Source organism: Crocodylus siamensis, chromosome 5 (genome assembly GCF_052110815.1).
Source record: "Crocodylus siamensis isolate JL-2025a chromosome 5, ASM5211081v1, whole genome shotgun sequence".
Taxonomy (NCBI): domain Eukaryota; kingdom Metazoa; phylum Chordata; order Crocodylia; family Crocodylidae; genus Crocodylus; species Crocodylus siamensis.
The window spans coordinates 183,539,622-183,562,831 of NC_143399.1; the positions used below are offsets into that span (position 1 = coordinate 183,539,622).

Consider the following 23,210-nt stretch of genomic DNA (forward strand, 5'->3'; position numbering starts at 1 on the left):
GATCAATTTTCACCAGTAAAGGTCTTGCCTTTGAAGAAAAGCAAAGAATTTCTCTCTAGGTCTGTTTCTGATGCCTTGAAGACTAGGGCACAGAATGGGGGAGAAAAAGAACAACAAAGCTAGATGCAACTTCTTTCTCTCTGGTGCTGAGTCTTTTTTCTCTACCAATAATGTTGCAATCTGGCCCAAGATAATGACTTACCAGCCAGCAAAATTTGTACCACTCTCGGGCACTTTAGGACACTGCTTTTAGCTAACTTCCTGGTCCAAAGCTCACGAGGGAATGATATCTAGGCAGGTTAAGTCAAGCTTATTAACCGAAGATCAAGACAGAAATTATATCCATACTCATCTCCTTTTACAGGATGATGTAGCCTACATGGTTGTATCAGCAGTTCTTTGGACTACTTCAGTTTTTGTGTGTGGGGTTTGTTTGGTTTTTTTGGTTTGTTTGTTTTTTTGTGGGTTTTTTTAAGCTCTTGCTGGTGTTTATAAAGCAACTTTAGGTTAGAGAGTGGGGTTAACTTTTTGCTCCCTTGGGCAAAATTAGGGTATAGGCCTATACAGAACAACTCCATATAATATGTTTTGCTAGTCCAGTAGTGATTTCCTTTTCCAGCACATTTCTTCTCTAGGTTTAAGTTTGTTTCCTAATATAATTTACAGATAGTTATGGATGAGTTTTGACACTGAAAAAAAAGCTTTGTTTGGTACTAGTGTTCTGTGACATTTCCTGGCATATTTCAAATATGCAGGTGGATGAAGCCAAACAAGAATTGCAGGAAGTTGTGGAATTCTTGAAAAATCCACAGAAATTTACTGTACTAGGAGGTAAACTTCCAAAAGGTAAGAATCTTCTCCAAATTGGAAATACAGATCGTTCATAACAGTAACTGTCCCAATGGTATTGTACTGTGGTGCTATTCTAAAAAAAAAAATATTAAATTGTTTAACTGTGTGATGATATCCTTGCGGTTAAAAAGGATCAATTTCCAGCTGAACTGTTGAAGTAAATCTGAAAGTTGCCTTGAATCCTCAGTACTATTCCTGCTTATTGTGTTTGAACAAGAGATTGATATGAGTAGATATACATGCATAGGTGGTGGATCTACATGCTTGTGGTGTTTGCAAACTCCTGACTTCCAGTGCCCCCCTTCTTCCCTTATCTTGATCCACACTGTGGCTGCCTCCAGCTTGAGCTGTTCTACCAGGGGCTGCATGGAGGTTAGGCTGAAGCTGAAAGACATACAGGCAGCTCCAGTCCCCCACTGCTGCAGATGCCTCAATCATCTTTAGAGTCCATGCTGTAAGAGCTGAGCTTAGGCAATGGGAGGGTGATAGTGATGCACAACTAGAGTCTGTAAACTAGTGAGGGATACCCAGGGGTGGGGCAGAGGTATAGCTAGCTATTTCTGTGTCCTGATCACAGAAGGGGTGTGGGGAGAGGGTTGTGCGGGAGAATGGGGGAGAAGGGTTACATGCTGTCTTACCTGCCTATAGATCATGGCTTCAAAAGCATTAAAATGGCGTGACTGTGAAAGGGCTAAGGTAGTAGCTGAGGAGGAGGAGCAGGATTATGAGGGGAATCCTGACTGGTCTGCCCAGTCAGAGCTGCTCAGTCCCTTGCCAGCGTTCTGGTGCCCCCCCCCATTGTTACCAGCTGGGCCGTGTTGCAGTCATCCACCCTTGTTATGTTACTGTCCAGAGTGTGGGGGAGAGTTAAGGGAGCAGGCACAGGAAGGGGGCACCTGCCAACTGCTCCCATGTCCCCAGCTGACCCTGGGGGTTGTGGGGAGCAGCTGGATTGAGTGCCAGGCTCAGTTGGAGACAGCTGCAGTAGTGAGTACATGCCTCTTTTTCATATCGGCTCCACAGTGTTCTTGAGGTTTAAACACTGGTATTAGGTATGGACAATACATGTCTTTGCCAGTAGCTTATAACTACTTGTGACCAAAACTTTTATCAAAGATGCTTGATCTCACTGAAAGCTATAACATCATAAACTTAATCTAAAACCCACCTGTGCTAATAAGAGAATTTTAATGCGTTTAAAATAGTCTTGTGTTTTGTCTGAAGAAGGAAGTTTGTAGGGTAATTAAAAAAATTGAAATCAGTCATCCATTGAGCTAGGTGCCTCATTTCTTGCATGTTAGCTTCTGTTAAGATATTTAACTCTTGCCCAGCCTTCCCTCGTACTTTCATGTTTCAAATAAGGATCAAAGCATAAATAAATAAATAAATATACAAAATGGCATTCTTTTGTGTAACATCCATGGTGAAATCATGGTGCCAAATGTGTTTCAAATAGAGTATAAACATTGCATTAAAGCGAGGTGTAAAGTTTTTCTCATTATTTTTAAAGACTGGAACTGTATTAATACGACTGTTTTTCTTTCTTTCAGGTATTCTTTTAGTTGGCCCACCTGGTACAGGCAAGACTCTTCTGGCCCGAGCTGTGGCTGGTGAAGCTGATGTTCCATTCTATTATGCTTCTGGGTCAGAGTTTGATGAGATGTTTGTTGGTATAGGAGCTGGTCGTATCCGAAGTCTGTTTAGTAAGTTAAATATGTGGTGTTCAGTAAAATTTTCATGTACATTTACTAATTGCAGCGTCTCATGAGGTCTAATATGATTTTGAAATGAAAAAGTAGCATGCCTCATGCATAGCCACTGATAGTGCAGGAACCTATGGTTTTTAACAGCTGACTCTAATTTAAACAAATTCTAAGAAGTGTAAGATTGTTTCAGTAAGTTAGTTAATGCTTCAGTCTGTTGCGGGCTACATGTTAAGAAAGTGATTTAGCTGCTGTTTCATGGTACAACTAACATTATTACTAACCCTGTGATTTAGGAAACCAAATATGCCTTTCCAGTTCTAAAGAAAAAAAACGCCCAATGTAAAGAAAACCTAACTAGCCCTTTGCCATGGCCATTTTACTTGTTGTATACAGTGGAGTCGCAACTTATGCGGGGGTTAGGTTCTAAAGTCAGCACAAGGTGAAAATCGTGTATAGTCAAAATTAATTAAACACTAGAATCACACTCAGCACCGTGAGATGCTCACACTGTGAGAGGCACGTGGGAACTGAGACCAACTGAGGGAACAGCAAATTCATGTTTCCCATCTCACGCTCACTCCGGGGCATACACTCATTGAGTGGAATGGCAGGCGGAATCCTGCACTAATTTAAATTGTTATTTTTCTCTTTTTTTTTTCTTTTTTTTTCTGAGCACGTATAGTTGAATTTGCATGAGTTAAATGCATATATGATGCAACTCCACTGTATATTGCCTTTTTTTCACCTTCTGTTTTTCTTTCTCAACTCAATACAGTGGGAAAGAGGGCAGTGCTGCACTCGGTAGGTAAGAGCCACAGGGCAGTGCTGGCTGTTGTCAGCACTGGCATGACTGGGTGGCAGCAGCAGCCATTATTATTTTTGCATACCCTTCACCTCCTGAGACAGCTCTGGCTCCTCTCCTTTCTTAGTTACAGATGCTTCTTTTGTAGTATCTTTCTCTTGGTTACCTGTTATAGTATCTGGCAGGTTGTGAATGCTAGCACAATATATAGTCAACCCAAATTGGTAAGATTGTGTATAGTCAGACTTACTGTTTCTTTGCGTTAGTCCAGGGGTGCTTAAACCCTTGGCTCATGGGTTAGATCCATCCCCTGGAGCCATGTTATCTGGCCTGTGGGGCTCCCTACAGATTTGTGGAGAACCACACATTTGTGGAGACTGTGGTCATACATGTTAGATTGGGTGCATAGGGTGGCATGGTGCTCAATCCTGGCACAAAGAGCCAGAACATTGGGTGCCACTGGATTAATTAGTTTCTTTTCTTTTTTTTTTCTCTTTTCAAGCACCAAGATAAACACACAAAGATAATGGGAAATCCACAAAAGTAAATGTAAAGGACCTAAGAGCAAGTGCAGCTCTTGAAACTCACTTTTAAAAAATGTAGATCTCAAGTTGATATCCCTTTTGGTTCATAATTTAAAATTGGATTAGTTTATACTTTTATAATATTTGGTCTCTACCTCCATGAATTGAAGTTTTGTTACTTTAAGGTATTATCGTCTGAATTAATAGCCTAAATTTTCATAAAAACTAAAGCTTTGAAAATACACAAATCTAAGTTTAATAGAAATGTTCTTCTGTGATTTCAGGTCCCAGGAGACACTGAAAAAGAAGTTTCCCTATCACTTACTCTTTTTTGTCCCTGTTTTTGAAGACTTTTATTACATATTTTATGTTAAGAGGAAACTCTTGATGAGAAAGATGTGAGCAAGCTCTTAAAATTTAAGACAGGGCCAGTTCTGTGGCTGCCACTTCTTCAAAATTTCTTTCCCTTTCCTCATCAGTAGTCCTTAAATGTGATTCTTGAAAGCAGTGGTGGCCACTTGTTTTGGCTGGCATGGTACAAATTCAGCCCTCATCCTCCCTGTGTGCCGCTGATCCCAACCTCCACTGACAGGTTTGAGTCCTGGAGTGGAGGCAGAGGGACTTTAGCTTGTGGCCACACAGAACAGAGTGAAGACCCAGGGGGGACAAAGGAGGGCAGAGCCATGGAAGAGTTGTTGCAAGAGAAGTGTCACCATCAGGAGCCATGTTAACCCATCCATCCCATGTGCTGTAGCTGCTGCGGATATACATGGAGCTTGAGGATCCAAAGTCCTGAACTCGGTGGCAGCTAGAGGGACCTGGTTAACTTGGCTTTTTTTTTTTGGTGTGATCCCTGATACCTCTTTTTGGAGCGGTATATGAATTGTAAAATCCTCGTAGTAGATGTTGCCTATAACTTGCATGGTGGGAACAGATTGATTTCAAATAACCTTAAACTATGTTTATGTTATCAGAGGAGGCAAAAGGAAATGCACCTTGTGTTATATTTATTGATGAGTTGGATTCTGTTGGTGGAAAAAGAACTGAATCTGCAATACATCCCTACTCCAGGCAGACCATAAATCAGCTTCTTGCTGAAATGGACGGGTAAATATTTTTCCTTTTTTGATCATTAGTTATTTGATTGATATTCTATAATACATGAATGAGCAACCCTGTTTTGTAAAGCTAAATTACCTCACCAGCCTTAATGTTTGAATGAGAAACAACAACATTCGGCAAATAATGTTTGATAAGAAATGTATAACATTGTTATATTAGTAGTCAGAAGCAGAGGGACTGGTGGTATGGAGAAGGACACCAGTTTGCGGCAACGCAGATAGAATTTCATTTCAGGGGGATCCTGGGAGGATAGAGTGCTTGCTAGTCTAAAGGGCGAGTGTAAATGAAAAGTGAATTGGGTCTGGCTTTACACTGGCTAGAAATACTGCTTACTTTTCACAGATATGAACAATTCCTTCTATCTTGTGCCAAGGCACAGTTGCTTAGTAAATCCAAGACTGCTTCATACCTGTGTGCATAGGCTTTTTTTTTTTTTTCTGTGCTGTGGTACAGACCTTAATAATCAGGGACACTGTTCTTTGGTAAAACAGAAGCAGGAGTTGATATACTTTTGCCACTGCAGGCCACAGTTCTACTTTCCCCCAACCAGGTGCCAGGTAACAATGTGCCGGTTAACTGAGCGGCCCGAACAGGTATCTTTGCCGCTTCTCCCGCAACGGCTGGAGTGTCACCGCCCCTCTCATGGGTCCTGAGGGACAGGGAAGCAGGCCTCGCACAGCCCGCTATGCCCCAGGCCGTGGGGGCTCAGCAGCGCAGGCTGCTTTGCCTCGGGCTGAGGGGGCTCAGAGAAACTGGAAGTGCCACAGTGGGCACTTCTGGTTTCACTTTACCTTACAAGCTGGCATGCCGGTTAATAGAACATGCCAGCTTTTAAAGTACTGGTTAATGGAATTTTTACTGTACTTATAGCAAGAGGGGCACATTAAGATTCTTTAGTTCAGGGATTGGCAATCCCTGAGAGATTGGCCTCTTGTTGGATGGATCCAATCTACAAAAAAGACTAGATCCAGGTGGCAGCAGCTTTGGGAATCAGCAGCATGCTCCAGGTGAGGAAGCAAAGGTGTCCCCAAGGAACTACTGATGCCCTATTCAGTTTATTTCCTCCCCACCACTGGGGCAATAATGAAGGCATCCCCAGGGTCCCATCACCTAACAAAGCTTTGACTGTACAAAGTTGAAGCAAGCTCACTTTGCCTTTGTGGACAGCCTAATACCTGTTTTGTGGTGTGTTGGTATGTATTTTAGTTTTGTATCCGGCCTAGGAAACCCTGTTCCATCTAGTCATTTGGAAAGGCCCAGCTAACGTAAAACAGTTTGGTGCTTCAGAGAAAGAGTTCAGATAAGAATTGCAGTGAAAATCATAGGAGTCTCTTCTCCCTCGACCCCCATCTATGAAACCAAAAGTGTAAAGACTTTGACAAATATAAAATTTAAAACTTGGACTGTTAGAAGTTTATATATGCCTGGAGCTTTTTAAAGTTTCTGTTAGCAGTGATGGAACAGTATAAAATGAACATCATCACTATCTAAGAAGGTGTCTTGGCTTGGATGCAGATATATTAGGCTTTCAAATAATACACTTTTCTGTTGTAGAATAGATACCTGTCAATTGGGCACAGGGTTTATAGTAAGCAACATATACCTCAATTCAATCAAAAAGGTAGAGTTTATAAACAAAAGACTACCACATCTGCAGTTAAGTCCATATCCATGCCCCTACATAGGATAAAAACAAAGACATTAGGAAAGAATTTTATGAAAAATTAGAATTTGTCTCTGAAACATTATCAGAGTCGTGTTCCCCTGCATGCACCCGGGATTTCCCCCCTCCCCCCCCCCCCCCCCCCGGTCTAAGACCGCCACCTGCTCCAAGTGCAGCCTCAAGCACAACCCCCACACACCGGGAAAAGCCCAGTGCAGCCCTGACCCCATCCCACAGCGGCATCCCACCCTGTGCAGATCTGGGGATACCCCCCCCCCACCCCCTGTGGTGCACACAGTAGTGGGAGCCACCTCCCCCTCCACCCTCTGGACAAGTCATATCCCACCTTGGCTGGGCAGCACTGGCTCCTCCCTCACCTCGGGGGCCTTGATCTGCTGCCCCCATGCCTCTTCCCTTCCCCTTCCCTGTCTACCACAACAGACTTGCCAGCTGCATGCAGCTGTATTGGAAACTGGATCAGTATCTGCTGATATGCCTCCTTAAAAATCAGGTATCGGTATCAGCCCCCAAAATCTCTTGATAGTTTCATAGTTAGTAGGGTTGGAAGAGATTTGAGCAGATCATCGAGTCCGATCCCCTACCATGGCAGGAAAGAGTACTGGGGTCAAACGACCCCAGCAAGGTGTTCATCCAGCCTCCTCTTAAAGACCCCCAGGGTAGGAGCCTGCACCACTTCTGGAAATTGGTTCCAGATCCTAGCTGCCCTGACAGTGAAGTAGCGCCTCTTGATATCTAGCCTAAATCTACCCTCTGCCAGCTTGTGACCATTATTCCTAGTTACTCCTGGTAGTGTCTGGAGGAACAGGGACTCTGCTTGGGGGAACTGATGCACTGCTAGAAAGAATATTTCGAATAACTTCTAACCTAGTGTAATGAGGCATCGGCACAGCTCCCCTGTGCCTGTGCTGCGATCTACCCACAATGTCTTGGGAACCCAGCTCTTATTTCTCAGAGAAGTCTGACCTGAAGCCAGGCTCAGTCAGCACTGAGAGCCCTCCGCTTTTGGAGCCTGCTTTCCCTTTTATACCTCTCCTCCAGGCCCAGCATTAGCTGCAAGCATACCAAGGTGGGGTCAGGTCAGCCCAGCAGCTCTTAACTCCTTCCTTGCCAGGGGCTAGCCAGTCCATTTCATTGCACATAGATTATGAAATTGAAGGAAGAGGTTTTGAAAATCAAATTGATGAAGTTGAAATAGAGCCTTCACTAGGGGAGATACAGGTCCCTGTTAAAAACTCAAAAGTAGTAAGGCATCCAGGGTAGACAATCTTCCAGCTAAATGCATTAAATTTGATTTGAAGCATTAAAGCATAATTTTTCAGCCTGTGGATTACGACCCAAAAGTGGGTTGCAAGACTACATGAAAGGGTTGCAAAGAAACTTTAAAAATGGATTCTCCATTAAACGAGAAAAATGTGAGAACCTGTGGTTTTCCCTTGCAGGCTGGCAGAGTTTCATACCCTACACACCCATTCCTTGCCCCTCTGTGGGGCTGGAGCCTGGAGGTGGGGGCAGTAGGTCAGGCGTGAAGGCCACTGGGTTGGGACTGGTCATTAATGTTTGCAAATGGGTACAAAAAAGGTTGAGAACCACTGCATTAAAGCACAAACTTTAAGATAAAAGATGTAGAGAGGGGAAAGAATGCCCAAACAATGAAAGCAGACAATAATATGCTTAATTTACAAGAAGGGTGATCACAGAAAGCATCATAATTGTCAGGGCATCTCCTTTCTTTGCATGACATGCAGAGTTTCTCTCAGCTGCTAAACTGATTGCTCACATATACACAAGAAATTGTGGGAGTGTGGGTTCAAGAAAGATGGGTCATCTTGTATTTTAAATGAGATTATTTCTTGGAAAAGAAACAGGAAGTTGTGAAAGATGTACATTGAATTTACTATAATAAGCTTGATTAAGTTTGTTTAGTAGAGCATTGCTATGGTCAATCATTGCAGCCATGAATCTAAAAACAAATTTTTGATTAAGACTAAAATATTTTAACGTGCAGATTTACAAGATCGCTTTTTTTTTCCATCCTCCAATGATTTTTTTCCCTTTACTTTCATCAACTTTTAGGTCTTGATTTAGAAAACATTTTATCCTTAGTAATGGTAGGCTCTACCAACTGATAGCCTCTATAGCTATGTTCTGAAGCATGAGGAGGAGCATGTTTTAGCTGGTTATTGGGTTTGTATAGCTGTGTTTGTCCCAGACTTTGTGTTCAGACAAGGAAACATGGCTAGCCAATCAGCAGCAGCCAATTCAAGAAGAGGCAGAAGTAATAAATTGGGTAACAAGTTGTCAACTATTTGGTCTTTAATGAAGCAAAATCCTCTTGCTAGTTTTGTAAACAAATGTTCATTTTAAACTTTCTCTTTAAAGCTTTAAACCTAATGAAGGCGTTATTATCATTGGAGCAACAAACTTCGCAGAAGCATTAGATAAGTAAGTACAGTTTCCACATAACTTAAGCACAATGCATTAAAAAATCAAAAAATAAAAGTGGAGTAGGGAATGCCTAAGTAATTAGATAGTTTTGTAAAACGTAACAATTACTGTAAACAATACTGAAGTCATATTTTCTGGAAGAAAACTAGGTGCTGAGCAATTTTTAACATTTTAAAAGCTTCCTCTGCCCGCCCCCCTTCCCCCCTCCAAATCAGTATTAACAATTAATTAGTGGTAACTTAAGTGCTCAATCTATTGCACTGAATTGAGAGCAGGTGATGAATCAGCCTCTGTCTGGTTATGCATTTCAGCAGTAATTAATTTAATAGTATTACTGTATGTTCTTTCTAGGTTAATAGACTTTTTTGTTAACATTAACTGGCACTAAATATCTATACCATCTTTGTCATCAGCATACAGATAAGTGGCAAGATGCAATGTTTGGGGTTTTTGTGTAGGAAAGTAGTCTTTACAAATGTCTTTTTTATTAAGAAAAATGTATTGCACCAAGAAACCCGTCTGCTAATAACACTAATCTCCAGATTTTAAAGCAAATCTTATTTACAAAGTGTTTTTTTTTCTAGTGCCTTAATACGTCCTGGCCGCTTTGACATGCAAGTTACAGTCCCCAGGCCAGATGTAAGAGGTAGAACAGAAATCCTGAAATGGTACCTTAGCAAAATAAAGTATGATCGGTGTAAGTATAAATTCTTAACCTCTATGGAGTAACATCTTTGCCATTAAGAATTGCTGTTCTAGATCATACCTGTGGTAGAGCTCCTGATTCCTGCCAGCATCAGATATCAGTATCAGAAAAAAGTTTGAGAACACTGTGGTAGACAATTATGGTGCATCCTTAGCTGGCAAAGTTTCATTTTACTATCCAATAGTTAAAGAAGTGCATAATCCCTGAAGCACGAGTATTCTTATCTCTCCTAGAACTTGTATAATAATTATAATAGCTGGATATTTGAACATAAACTACATGTTACTATAAATGTGTAATCATTTATTGACCTTTTTTTTTCAGTCAGTAGTTAAATAAATGTGGAGAAGTAACGGGTGGTATTTTTTTCTTTTTCGTATAGCTATTGATCCAGAAATAATTGCACGAGGTACTGTTGGACTTACTGGAGCTGACCTTGAAAATCTTGTCAACCAAGCTGCACTAAAGGCAGCTATTGATGGGAAAGATATGGTAACCATGAAGGAACTAGAATTCTCAAAAGACAAAATTCTCATGGGTAAGCTTTTTCAGTGGGTAAGCTTTTACATGTGGAAGGGGTGTATGTGGGTTTCATATCATAAAATAATCAAATACAAACCAAAGTTAATACAGTGTGCAAAATTTTATTTTATAAATGCACATACGTGTCTGTGTGTGTGTGTAAAATATATAGAGTATGTAATATTGGTGTGTGTATGATAGAGATAGAGATAGATACTCTATATCATACACACAAATATTACATATCCACTGTATAATATGCACACATACATGTGTGTGTGTGTGGAGATGTGTGTTTGAAGGTAGATTTATATATGCACACACGTGTGTGTGTGTATATATAAATAAAAACTTTTTTGCATACTGTGTATTACTTTGGTTTGCATTTGATTATTTTATGACTTTATTGCAATATTTTGTATCAGTTTCAGCAACTTGCTTCTCAGTTAGATTTGATGCTTTATGGTGGAATTGGAACTACTGTCATGAGCATGCTAGAAAAAAGCTGCTTTAAAATGTAAACCTAAATGAAGCTTTGATAACATAGTAATTAGGAAACCATTACTAGTTAGGATCAAAGCTAATAATGGTTGCCATGACAGTTTCAAATTAGTAGCTTTCCTGATATTTGACAGCAGGTCTTTTAAGTAATTTAGATACTTGCCATTAAAGCAAATGGCTTTAAAAGGCAATTAATTAAATAATTGTATCCAATATGTTGGTGGAAAGAAACTGAAATGAACATGTTCCCAATCTACTGCAGTAATCTTTTACAAACTCCAAATTAGAGCCCCAGAACAATAGAATAGTGTTTAACTGTGCTCGACTTCACCCAGGTGTAGCTAAAAGAGCTGAAACTTTCGGATGAGTGTAAAGACTGGTGAGGTTAATTATATGATTCAGGCTTTCAGAGAGGAGAATTAAGGGTGACTCATTTGTACAGAACTTACATCTGTGCTTTTTTTGTCAAAACTTATTTGTGTGATACTGTTGTTTCTTGTAGTGCAGTTTCATTAATCTCATTTCCCTGTTGTAATTAGGACCTGAACGTAAAAGTGTGAAAATTGACGACAGAAACAGAACAATCACAGCATATCATGAATCGGGTCATGCTATTGTTGCGTACTATACCAAAGATGCAATGCCAATCAACAAAGCTACAATCATGGCACGAGGACCAACTCTGGGACATGTAAGGATTTTTAAAACTAAATTTAGGATATGTTTAGTTAACCTTTTTTTAATTGTCAAGAAGTTTCTCACCAATGCAGTGCCACTAAAGCAGGAGTGGGCAATTATTTAGGCTGGAGAGCTACTTAAGGAGTTTAGGTGAGTTGTTGGAGGGGTTTGGGGCACAATTGATCCTATCTGGGGGCCAGGATCATGAGGTGGTGACAGCATAGGGCTGGTGACCCAGAGCAGAGCTGCAATCTGTTCTCTGCTCATCCCTGCAATGAGTGCTGGTTCTGCAGACAAGGAGATGTGTGGGGAGTAGATCGCAGCTCAGCCCTGGCCCTGGCTCTGGTCCTGTGCTGTCGCTACCCCTACAGTCCTGGTCCTGCTTGTCCATCCCGTTCCTGGATGCAACTCCTCACCTGCCAGCAGCCTCATCCCATCCACCCAGCCAAGCATGCCCTACTTGCATGGGTCCCAGGCTGGTCTCCATGGCGACTTCACACATCTGCCCACCCCATCTGGCACCAACAGCAGTGGGTGTGGGGCAGTGGGACCAGGTTTGACAGCAGAGACACTGGCAGGAGCAGCCAGACAGGGGACTACTGGGAAGCTGAGTCCAGCTGCTGTGCCTCTTTTCCCACCCCCCTCGCCCATGCACCCAGGGGTGGTGGGACTGGCTGCATACACCATGGCCTGGGCTGCCCCCTGTGCCTGCACCAGGTGTGGTTGAGGGCCAGATAGAATCCCTTGGCAGGCCAAGTTTGGCCTGTGGACTGTATTTTGCCCACCCCTGTGCTAAAACATGTCCTAGTGCTACAAAACTACTCTAATAAGCTAACACTCATCTACTAAAAAGACGCACAAAGAGAGAAATAGTCTCTGTTGCTTCTTCTGGCTTGGTGTTCCCATTTCCTACAGTTAAAGAAATGCTACCTTTAACTTCAGGCCTGCTAACAATTGGTAGTGGTTGAAGCTTGCAAGGAATGAATCTTATATGCTGGTGGCTTCCTGGATTATTTCAGCTAGCATAGTAGCCAAGGGCAAAGCTCTTACAGAGTGGCAGGAGGGAAAAACATCCATAAAGCACACCTCTTCATAGAAAGTTCATTAAAGCCCACATTTTTTCAAGGGTATTTTGTCTAAAAGATGTTGCTGTTTAGTCCTTTGTATTGGTTTTAGGACAGACCTTATCCCTTTGCTATTTCTATCCTGTTCCTTAAAAATGTCATAGAGTAATGATACTTGTTTGCTGTTGTGTTTTAAATATCCATTCAATTTAGTGTGTTCAATCAGTTGTGACTGATTGGGATCCTCTGGACAAGCTGACTTGTGCTCAGTGCACAAATACATGGAATAGGAAGGAAGTGAATTCCTTTTGAAGTTTGAACCTGGCCTTGGTTGTTGACTTCAGATATGTCAACTCTTAGCTATTCTGTTTAAATTCCAGTCTTTCATCTCAGAAGGCTGGTCCAGCGGCATCCAGGTCACACCTCCTCTGACAGTAGTAATGTGGGACTCTGGGAATGATGAAATACTTGCTATAAGTCTGCTTTGGACTAGTCAGAACAACCCCAACAGAGTAAATCTCTAACCCATAGTATTTGCAGACTTTGATCATAGTCTTTTTCCTTGTACTGTAAGTGACCATCATTTTACACATTATAGGTGTCTTTGCTACCAGATAATGACGGATGGAGTGAAACTAAATCCCAGCTGCTTGCACAGATGGATGTTAGTATGGGAGGGAGGGTAGCAGAAGAACTCATATTTGGAAGTGACCACATCACAACAGGCAAGTAGAGAGCTGTGTCTAAAGAATCTGTCAATGGATATTAAGTTTTTTTTTTTAATGTAACTTTTGGTTTTGTTAACACTAACTTCACTTTGTATGTGTTTTAATATCTAGGTGCTTCTAGTGACTTTGACAATGCTACTAAAATAGCAAACATGATGGTGACTAGATTTGGAATGAGTGAGAAGGTAAAATTGGTCAATTAATTGTCCAGGGTTATTGAAATTGTGCAAAAACAAAATTGTGAAAGGTCGGGCTCCATAGAAATCAAAACAGTCTGCTAACTGATGGTAAAAATTGAAGTTAATGACTTGACTGGTTAAAAGTTCCAACTCTGACAGAATATAAAGTTGGCTTTCTTGTTGAGTTCAGAATATTCTGTAGATTAGAAATTTTTGTATTAAGCAGATTTCTTTAAGAAGCCTTGCTAATTTTTATTGAAAAGTTTACAGTAAAGACCCAGTGCTTCAAAAGTTGAAGATAAATTTTAGTTTTTGGTAGCATTTTGAAGGTATATTGGGGAGAAATCTGTTTTTCAGACTTTTAGACAGATTGGCATAAGTAGTTGAAAAAATATGGTGAAAAACAGTAAAATGCCAAACCCAAATAGAAGGTACTGTTAATGGAAGCTAGATTGTCTTTGTGAATTGTAATCCTTCAGTGACTTCATAGTTCATGCCTTTCTTCGACTTGTGGATTTTTACCAGGTCCTTTAAAAAAGGACTTGTATATTTTTCTCATTTACCAGATTTATTTATGTACGTCTTGGGCAGGGGTGCATATTTAGTACTATGCTCTGAATAGCACTAGTGTTTTATTGAAATGGATCATATTTTTGTTTTTGGTGACCAATTTTTTGTTTAGCTTGGTGTCATGACGTACACTGATGCAAGAAGACTTAGTCCAGAAACCCAATCTGCAGTTGAAGAGGAAGTAAGAACACTTTTAAGAGTAAGAATTGTGTTTGCCTATATTTACTTACTGCATGTAAGAGAGGGGCTGAACAACCAAATAGGTTAATATATAACTTAATAATATGCATTACTTTACAAAGTACAGAAATGTTCTTAAAATTACACCTGTATTGATTATGAAACCGTCTCTTCACATTTAATCCCCTTGAACAGTTGTTAATAGTATTTGGTTTATAATGAAGATGTGTAGAGCAGGTTGGCTAGTTTATCCAAACTCTGGATGTATTCATTATTTACATAACTGCATTTACAAAAGAGTTGTGTTATGGTAAATTAATGTGGTAGCTTCACTAAATACCATGCCACTATTTTAGATTACAGGAGGGATTGTTTTGTCATTTTCATGCTACTGCATTTAGTCAACTGTAAGACAAGGTTCCCTGCCCCTGCCAATCAGCATGGGGGGGAAAAAGCCCCTCGTCTTATATTCATATGTGAAGTGGAGTGGGGAGCAGGCTGCTGCTGCACATGCACAGCAGCCTCCTGCCCCTTATTTCGCTTCCCCTCTGCAATTTCTCCCCCTCCCCCTTACTGTCAAGCATAGCTTGGCTCCAGCTCAGGCTGAGGTCACTCCTGGGCATAGAGAACATAAAAACTTTCCCCTGCTCCTCCAGTCAACAGAATTGACAGTGCTGCATTACCTGCCTGGCCACTCAGCAGCGCCAACACAGCTACATGTCCAACCAAGAGCTAAGCTTCCATGAGCTGTGTTCCAAGCTCCTGGCTTGGGCAGCATCTAAGAGTAAGGGGCAGGGGGGTAGAGGCAGAGACTGGGAGGAAGTGGGGGAAGGGGCAGAGGCTCAGCCAGGCTTCAGGGGGAAGAAGTGGGTGGGACAGAGGGCAAGGGGGCCACCTAACTCCCCCCCCCCCGATTTCCCTGCTGTAGTAGTGGGGGCTAGATGGGAATTGAGACAACCCTCTAATACTTAGATTATGTACCTGGAAAATTATAACATTTATAAATTTTCCATATATGGGGGTGTTGTCTTGTATTCATGGTCATCTTATATGCAAGGAAATACAGTAGTTCATAGCTTTCACCTAAGCATTTTCATATAAATCTCAGTAATTCCAGCAGTTATAGAAAAGAGTTCATTTAGAACTCTACAGTCATGGTTTTGTGGAGTGTTTTGTTTGGTTTACAGCTTTTACTCTCAATAGGCATTTGGGAAGTATTTTGGGGAATAATCACTTTTATCTATATACATGTAAACTGTTAACAGTACTGATATTTATGAAATGCTGGTTTATTTAACATCATCCCAGGTTCTTGTGGCTGTTTTTAGGCTTAGACACGGTAGCGATGATAGGCTCTTCAGATGATAACTCTAGTAAAGCTACTGTTCAGGATAACTGTTTAGAAAAAAAAAATTACCTAAAAGTGAATTCTGCATTAACTTGTCAGTTTTCTTTTTTTTAACATTTTGTGGCTGGGCTGCTGCTTGGGAGCTACAGCAATATTCAGAATTGTGAAATGGGTTACAATTTTTGTCCTGTGCAGTCTAACAGAGCTGAGTTTACAGCTTGACTTGTACAGAAACCTTTAATTGAGGAAAAGACTTTTTAACCAGGTAGTTTTTCCAAATTTATTAAAGATTTGTTTGTTTTTTTTAAATAGTACATACAGACCTGCAGAATCACTTGCTTATCCAAACCGCAAGCCCCACTTCTGCAAGGATATTAACATGGGTGTAAAGATTAATATTGAAGTAAAAACTTTGAAATCTCTGGGGCATACACAAAATGATTCAGTTAAATAAGTCTTGCTTTAAGTAAATCTTGGGAATGTGCTCTGTACTTATCTCTAATTGTACCAATTGAAGACTATAGTTTTTTAAATATGCTGGTTTTGTTATGGTTTTTTAAAGTTTTGGTTTTTTTTTTTATTTAGGATTCATATGAACGGGCAAAGAACATCCTGAAGACACATGCAAAAGAACACAAGAATTTAGCAGAAGCCTTATTAACATATGAGACTTTGGATGCCAGAGAAATCCATGTGGTTCTAGAGGGGAAAAAACTAAAATGAGATGACAACTTCTTCAAAACTGATACTTCGAAAAATGAACCTCTAAGAATGCAGTAGTCTCCTTATGCAGCGTAGCTTTTTTGTTTCTGATATGTGTATTGTATTAATGACATTTTCTTAAGGTTATTAAACATTGTCTTTCAGCTTTTTGGTTACAGTTATTTAATTTTTATTGTCTCAGAATGAGGCAGGAGGAATAAAACAAGTTCCCACTGGAAGAAAAGGTCAGAAATATAAAATCTCAGGGTGAATCCTGCTTGTTGGAGACCTCAAAAAAAATATTAAAGATTAAAAAAGGGAGGGAGGGAGAATACTGTCCAAAATACATTTTTTATTATTATTATTATTATTATTATTATTATTATGCTGCTATATGTAGATCTGAAGTGGTGACATCTTAATATGTACAGCATGAAGTTTTTCAGAATGTGAACTCATAAGCGCTAAAAGAATTATTCATGTAAAATAATAGTAACCAATAAGAGTAATGACGTTTTTACATTCACGAACAGCAAAGCTCAATTTTAAAAAGCTACTGCCTTTGTTTCTGAGGGACAGTAAAACAATATGTAAAGGGGATACATTATGCATTTATACTACAAGGAATTGTGAGGGCTCCAAAACAGATGATAAGCTGTTAGCAATTGTATGTCCACTGCTCTTAGAATTTAAACATATACTTACACATGGCTAGTAAAAAATAAATAAACAAAAAGAAAGAAATTGGCTCTGTCTGTGGGCAAAATATGCCTGTATAAAACTTTAGACCATGTAAAAAGTACCATTCGTCCTAACAAAATTCTGCCAGGGCCAGGAAAATACAGTTCTGTGGCATCTGATATGCTGCTGACAAGAATTGCTAATGTTTTATTAATGTCGTAGGTGGTATGATTTGTTGGCAGTGCTTTTATATTGTTGGGTATACAACTGCATTGGTTTTTACTACTGTTGCGTATGGTCTTTGATAATCCAGTGAAGGATTTATTCAAAAAGGACAGGTATTACTTGGCAAAAAATGGTTGTCCAGAGAGTGCTTCAAGTGATTTCTTCTTTTCAACATTCCCTGTTACTTTAATGAAAGTAAGGAAAGTCCAGTTGTTTTATTTTAACTCGTGCACTTTCATGAAAATCCTAAAACCGTAAGAAGTGGAAGCAACCATTAGTTAGAACTAAGTTACAATACAGTGAAAATGGTTGCTAACTGCATTATACAATCTCATTTCTCCCAGTTCTAATGAACACTAATGTCAGTTTTCCTTTTAAAAAAAAAAAAAAATTCAATATAAGAATCAAATGCAGAAAATTTGTACCATCCCCTTTTTCTATTTGTAGACATGGCCTTCATTAGAGTATAATAGTAAGGGTTAAAGTAGTTTGTGCTAATAAATGTGAAAACTGAAATTGGTAATGAAATCTAACCTAGAATTAACCATAGGGTTTTAAGATCTTTTTTGACAATATAACAGCTATAGCCCAATTTTTTTTTGAGTTGAGAATACTTTTTCCCTTTTTTTTTCCCCCAAGCCAATGCTAGAGTACAGTTTATTTCTTGTTGCTATGTTGTTTTTTCATTCAGTCGCTTTTAATACCATGATATCCCAGTGCAACGTGGGAATTTCAAAATACTGCAAAACAGTGCACCAAGCTATGAGGTTGGCTAATTACAAATTCTTTTGTATTTCAGAAACATGCCTTCAAAAACATACAAATACAGCATATTTGGCTTCTATTTTTGGAATAATAAAAGGTTTGTTTTAATCATGCACATTGCTTTTCTTTTTCACCGTAAATTACTACAAAATATAATACTAAGTTCCTTTTCTGTAAATTGAGGTGTATAAAACATTTAAGCTTGTAAATAAATGTAAGCATTATGACAAACTTGTACTTTCTTTGATTAGACTTCTAAAAAATGTGAGTGGGGGGTGTTCCTTAGGATTCTGAAAGTACTTTCTTCAATTCCTGCTTTGGTAATTAGTTGGACTTAATATGGAACTTTCTTACTGCAAACAAATGTGAATTTTATTTAAAAACAGAAAAAAACCCTTGCCGTTTTTTAAGTCAATAAAATCTATATTATATTATCTATTTTTGTGGACTTGTATAATACTCAAAGGCTACTATTCTTGTTCAGTTTTTCTTCTGTCTTCAGTCCCTCTTTCAAGAATGCTTTATTGTATCAGTTGGACGCAGCTCTCTTTTGAAATCTTGATAGTATTTATTTCATGTGCTCGTAAAAGGAAACTACAAGAGAAAAGTTGTTATTTTTTTAATTAGTCCCACTGTCCTCACATGGATACTATGAAAGGTTCATGCTATTGAACTTTTTTCTGGTCTATTGCTGGGACATTGTATGCACATGACCATTTGTAGCTAGAATTGCATCTAAAAATTCCTTAGCACAGATTGGTATCTCAGTACTTTAGCAGCAGACAAAAGTAGTTAGTCTTGTTAGTCTGAAGACGGAATGCAAAGTACAGATGAACCTTACAGAATAATTAAATGCGAGATGCTTGTGAGCCCAAATTTACTTCATCAGATGCTAATCTCGATAAGGTGCATCTCCACCCTACCTTATCCCAGTACTCTAGTCATCAAATCAATTGATACAGAGTGATGACAAGTGCTGTATGCTTGGCTAGTGAAGATAGAAAAGGGACTTGCCACATTCTCCTTGGAAAGATGCTCATGGCTTCCATGAGGATGTTTGATGCATTGCATGAGAAATACCACATTTCGTGATCGACAGATAAGATTTGTAGATTCTGATGGTTTCATTGTCAGATGTGTTGACTTATGGTAGCAATGGAGATGCGTTGACAGATTTTGCATTTGCTGTTTAGACAGGGTTGTGTCTGCATGCTGTCTGTTGGCCAGCAGGGAGTTTGCTTCTGATGATGAGTTGGGCAAAGTTTGGAGGCTGTTGGAAAGTCAGGAGTTGGGGTAAGGAAAGGGTTTAGAAATATTTCTTTTGGCATCTGATCCTCTTCAAGTATTAGCTGAAACTGTTTGATCCTTCTTACAGGTTTTGCTATGGGATAGCATGTGACAACTAGGGATATGCAGTTAGTGGTGGAGTGTACTTCTTGTAGTAGGTGGGGGGAGGTACTTGGGTAGGTTGTTTAAAAAATATTTTTGCTGGAGTGTCCCTCCTGAGTTAAAGGCAGTCTTTAGTTGGCTGTCACAGGTATTCTTAGAGGAAACGTATCTGGGAACCTGGCTATAGATAACTGCTTTCTTGATATGTTTGGAATGGTTACTGTTGTGGTCTGTGGGCTTTTTGTAAATCATGGCTTGTAGGGTGCCATTCTGGAACAATAATTGTAGCATCTTGCAGGTCGACATTAGCCTAGGATTATTCCAGAGAGAACTTGATAATAGGGTGGTAGTTGTAGTTACTGGACATGCTTGTTGGACGTGCTATTCAGGTGTTCAGACCACTGAACAAAAAGGTAACCTTTTGTATGGTGACATTTGATGGTGCAGTTTTCTAATAATTCCTCTTTGAGGTGGCTTATGAGGGGGTTGGCATATTGGGGAGCCATCTTTATACCCATAGCTCAGCTCAGTTTTCTCCTTCGTAATGTTAAATCTGCAGCTTTTAGTACTCTTGGAAGTTGTGTGATAGTATTCATGGAGGTTGTTCCCATATGTTCCTCCTCTTCTGTGCCTCTGCTAGTAAGAAACTGGATGTAATCTGGGGTATGTCTCAGGAAAGTTTTCAGGAACTGGTGCAGATGTATACAGCATTAGATTATGATAACTAGTATTTGTCCTCTGGAATGATTCAGTAGCTGGCATTCCCAAGACAGCCCTAAAAGATGAAAACAGAGAGCACATGGCTCCTGTGTAGTGGTGCTGAGGTCGTAGTTGAGGACATTACTCTAAATGGTCCAAGATTTGAAGTGTCTGGTTCATTTTACATGTTGTTAGCCCATACTGGAAATATTCAAGTTAACTTAAAAGATGGCGGTATGCCAGGTAAAGTCACAGGCTGACATGGCAAATAAGCCTTAGGATTCTAGAAATGGGAGGAAAAGTTTAATTTGGAATCACTGAAATATGCTGTGTTTGGTTAATGTTAATTAGATGACCTCTTTTTGGACATGGGTTATCTGGGTTTAACTCAGTGGGACGTATGGACTGGAGAAAGCTAGCTTTGCTGTATTGGCTGTTATACACTGTCCCCTGGGAACCCAAGATTCAACATGACACCACTAGGACTTCATCCTGAGTCTGAAAGATGTCCTGATCTGATTAGATCAGAGAGAGGGAACAAATACCATCATTACCTTCTCTAGCTTCAGCTAGCAGTGGTGTCCCTTAGGTCCATGCTTGGACCAGTGCTTTTCAAGATCTTGATTAATGATTTGGATGGGGGAATGAAAAGCTGGCCAAGTTCATGGGTGACACCAAGTTATGGGGCAGTGTGGTCATGCCAGAAGGTAGGATGCACATACAGGTAGACCTGGACAGGGTCAAGTGTTAGGCAGACCAGATGAAGTTTAACCTCAACATACACCTTGCACCATGACCAAAAGGGACCATATTAGTTTCTTTATTTTAGTGATTTACTTTCCTTGTTTCTCTAGCAGTGAGACTGCATGTGAGAATGAGCACAAAGGCTGTGCGAGGCTTCGGTCCCTGATTTGATTCGGCGGAGATTTCGCCCAATTTGGTGGCCAAATAACTGAATCCAGATCTAATCAGGAGACCCTTTAATCTCTCTGAATTGAATCGGAATCCTCTGAATCAATTTGGAAAGATTCGGCGATTTGGACATAATCAGCTTTAAATGTTTTTTCTACATACCTCAGGGTAGCAGGTGGCTTATAAATGCTGAGATGGTGGGGTGGATGAAGTGATCCACAGGAGTGTCGGGGGTCCCCAGTGCGCTTGGCAGCAGACCCAGAAGTGGACCAGAAGCAGTTCCAGTCCACTTCAAGGTCCACCAGGGAGTGTGCTGGGGTGCCTTCCTGTGCCCCCCGGCTCGATGACTGATGCCTCCTGGGTCTGGGAGGGCGCCCGGGCCCCTCCTGAGGTCGACTGCCGACCCGGCCCCCCCCCCCGCCGCACGCTCCCTGGCAGAACTAGAAGTGGACTGGAAGTACTTCTGGTCTACTTCTGGGTTCACTGCTGAGCATGTGGGGGGGGCCCCCTGCGCTCCTGTGGGATGCTTCATCCACCTCACTTTCTCAGCATTCATGAGCCACACCTGGTACCTCAAGGTATGTAGAAAAAACTTTTAAAGCTGTGTCTGGCTGAATCACTGGTTCTCCGACTTGGCATCAAATCTTTAGATTCGGCCAAATCAAATCAGGGACAGTGATCTGAATCACCTAATTGAATCACTGTCCAATTCAGGCCAAATCTGAACTGAATATGGCCTATTTCATACACCCCTAATTAGCACCACATACAAGCATTTTCCTGCCATACTCCACATCTGATACTGGGAGGTGGTTAACATTCTGTACCAGGGTCCAGACTTTTGTCAGTTCTAGGTAACATCTAGTCAAAAAATAGAGCGCTGGAAATAAAATCTACTGTTTCTTCCTCCTCTCCATGAGACCTTTTAATATAAACATGCCAAATCTATGTACTCATGTATAGTGTCTGTAACTACAGGGCTCCATTTACCTCCACATCCAGGAGTCTTGACTCCTGACTTTTCTAAGTCTAGCAATCGGCTCTATATGCTATTGGCAAAATACATGCTGTCCTTCTATCTAGTAGCTGGTCTGTAACATAACTGCCAGTAGTTCCTTTAAATCATAGAAGAGTCCTGATTTGTTCCTACTAATGGCCCTTGGGAATGTGAAAGGTAGTTTACTGCTAGCTGCCCCTTTGATGCTTTCGCATGCCTCTGAGGGCATCCCCTCTAGGTTTTAAACCTTAAGCCTTTTTCTCTCTGGAATGGAATCGTGCCATTCTGGCCATGCACATGGTACCAACCACGAGTTCTCTGCTGGTCCTGCTAGGCTTGGCTACCTGCACTCCCTGGAAACTGACTGGTGTTGAGTACAACAATCTGCCACAGTCATCTTCAAGCAAAGCAGGTGATAGCAGGTACTTTGTAACACAAGAGTTCTTTAAATAATGCAAATTTTTCGGACACTTATTTCACTTAATGTCTGACCTTCCATGAGTAGAGGAAAACACTTTGGTCCAGGTGTTTGTAAGGGCAGGACAATATTTCCTGAAGAATTCCAGGCACCCCATCTTCTGATGGTCTAGACTTGGGAGATAGTGTCTTCCTTTTAGGAGTTTGGTCCTCTCCATGACCGTCTTAAGCTTCTGTGAGACTTGTTGGTTTCCCCCTTTCAAAATAACTTCTTCATGGAAGTATTCCTTGGAAATTTATTTGGCAGGTATAGTAGTGACCGGAGCTAGGACACCAAAGCAGTGGCCTTATTCCAGTCTTCCAGGAGATGAGAATACCCCACCTGTAAGGAGGTGTTTGGCCCCTCAAGGGCTTGGAATCCAGCTGCAGGCAGCCAGCTGATGATAGCATGCCTGACTGGGAGGCTGAGGGCCAGCTGGAAGTGACAGTCCATTAGTAAGAGTGGAACCACAAGGACTCTTAAGAGCTCTAGGAAGGAGTGCTGAAAAAAAGAGGGCAGGCTGCTGTACTCAGGAGAAGCTCGGAGCTAAAACTGCCCTCTAAATGTCTGGAAGAAGACCTCAGATTTGGGTTAGTTTGTTTAGTGTATTACAGAGGCAAGGGTGTTGTGTGGAATAAACTGGTCTGAGAATCTGAAACCAGAACTGACTTGTCTTTCTAAAGCAGCAAGATAAAAAGGCTGCTTACATCCCCTCTTCTGGGTGTGTGTCCTGACCAACCAGACAGTGAATGAGCAATACGTGTGACCTGTC

The 23,210-nt window shown here is 40.7% G+C and overlaps 1 protein-coding gene across 3 annotated transcripts in view; it reads left to right on the forward strand.

Moving 5' to 3' along the window:
- YME1L1 (YME1 like 1 ATPase) overlaps positions 1 to 18,418 on the forward strand; it is a 36,485-nt gene extending 18,067 nt beyond the window's left edge. For all 3 annotated transcript variants that reach the window (XM_090047407.1, XM_090047409.1, XM_090047410.1), the window contains exons 9-19: positions 756 to 846; positions 2,403 to 2,555; positions 4,859 to 4,991; positions 9,070 to 9,132; positions 9,720 to 9,832; positions 10,224 to 10,379; positions 11,404 to 11,555; positions 13,205 to 13,331; positions 13,446 to 13,519; positions 14,196 to 14,282; positions 16,197 to 18,418. In XM_090047407.1, the coding sequence (XP_089903533.1) occupies positions 756 to 846; positions 2,403 to 2,555; positions 4,859 to 4,991; positions 9,070 to 9,132; positions 9,720 to 9,832; positions 10,224 to 10,379; positions 11,404 to 11,555; positions 13,205 to 13,331; positions 13,446 to 13,519; positions 14,196 to 14,282; positions 16,197 to 16,334 (1,287 nt within the window). In that variant the 3' untranslated portion in view covers positions 16,335 to 18,418. The remainder of the gene's footprint in view (positions 1 to 755; positions 847 to 2,402; positions 2,556 to 4,858; positions 4,992 to 9,069; positions 9,133 to 9,719; positions 9,833 to 10,223; positions 10,380 to 11,403; positions 11,556 to 13,204; positions 13,332 to 13,445; positions 13,520 to 14,195; positions 14,283 to 16,196) is intronic.
- Positions 18,419 to 23,210: the final 4,792 nt, after the last annotated feature.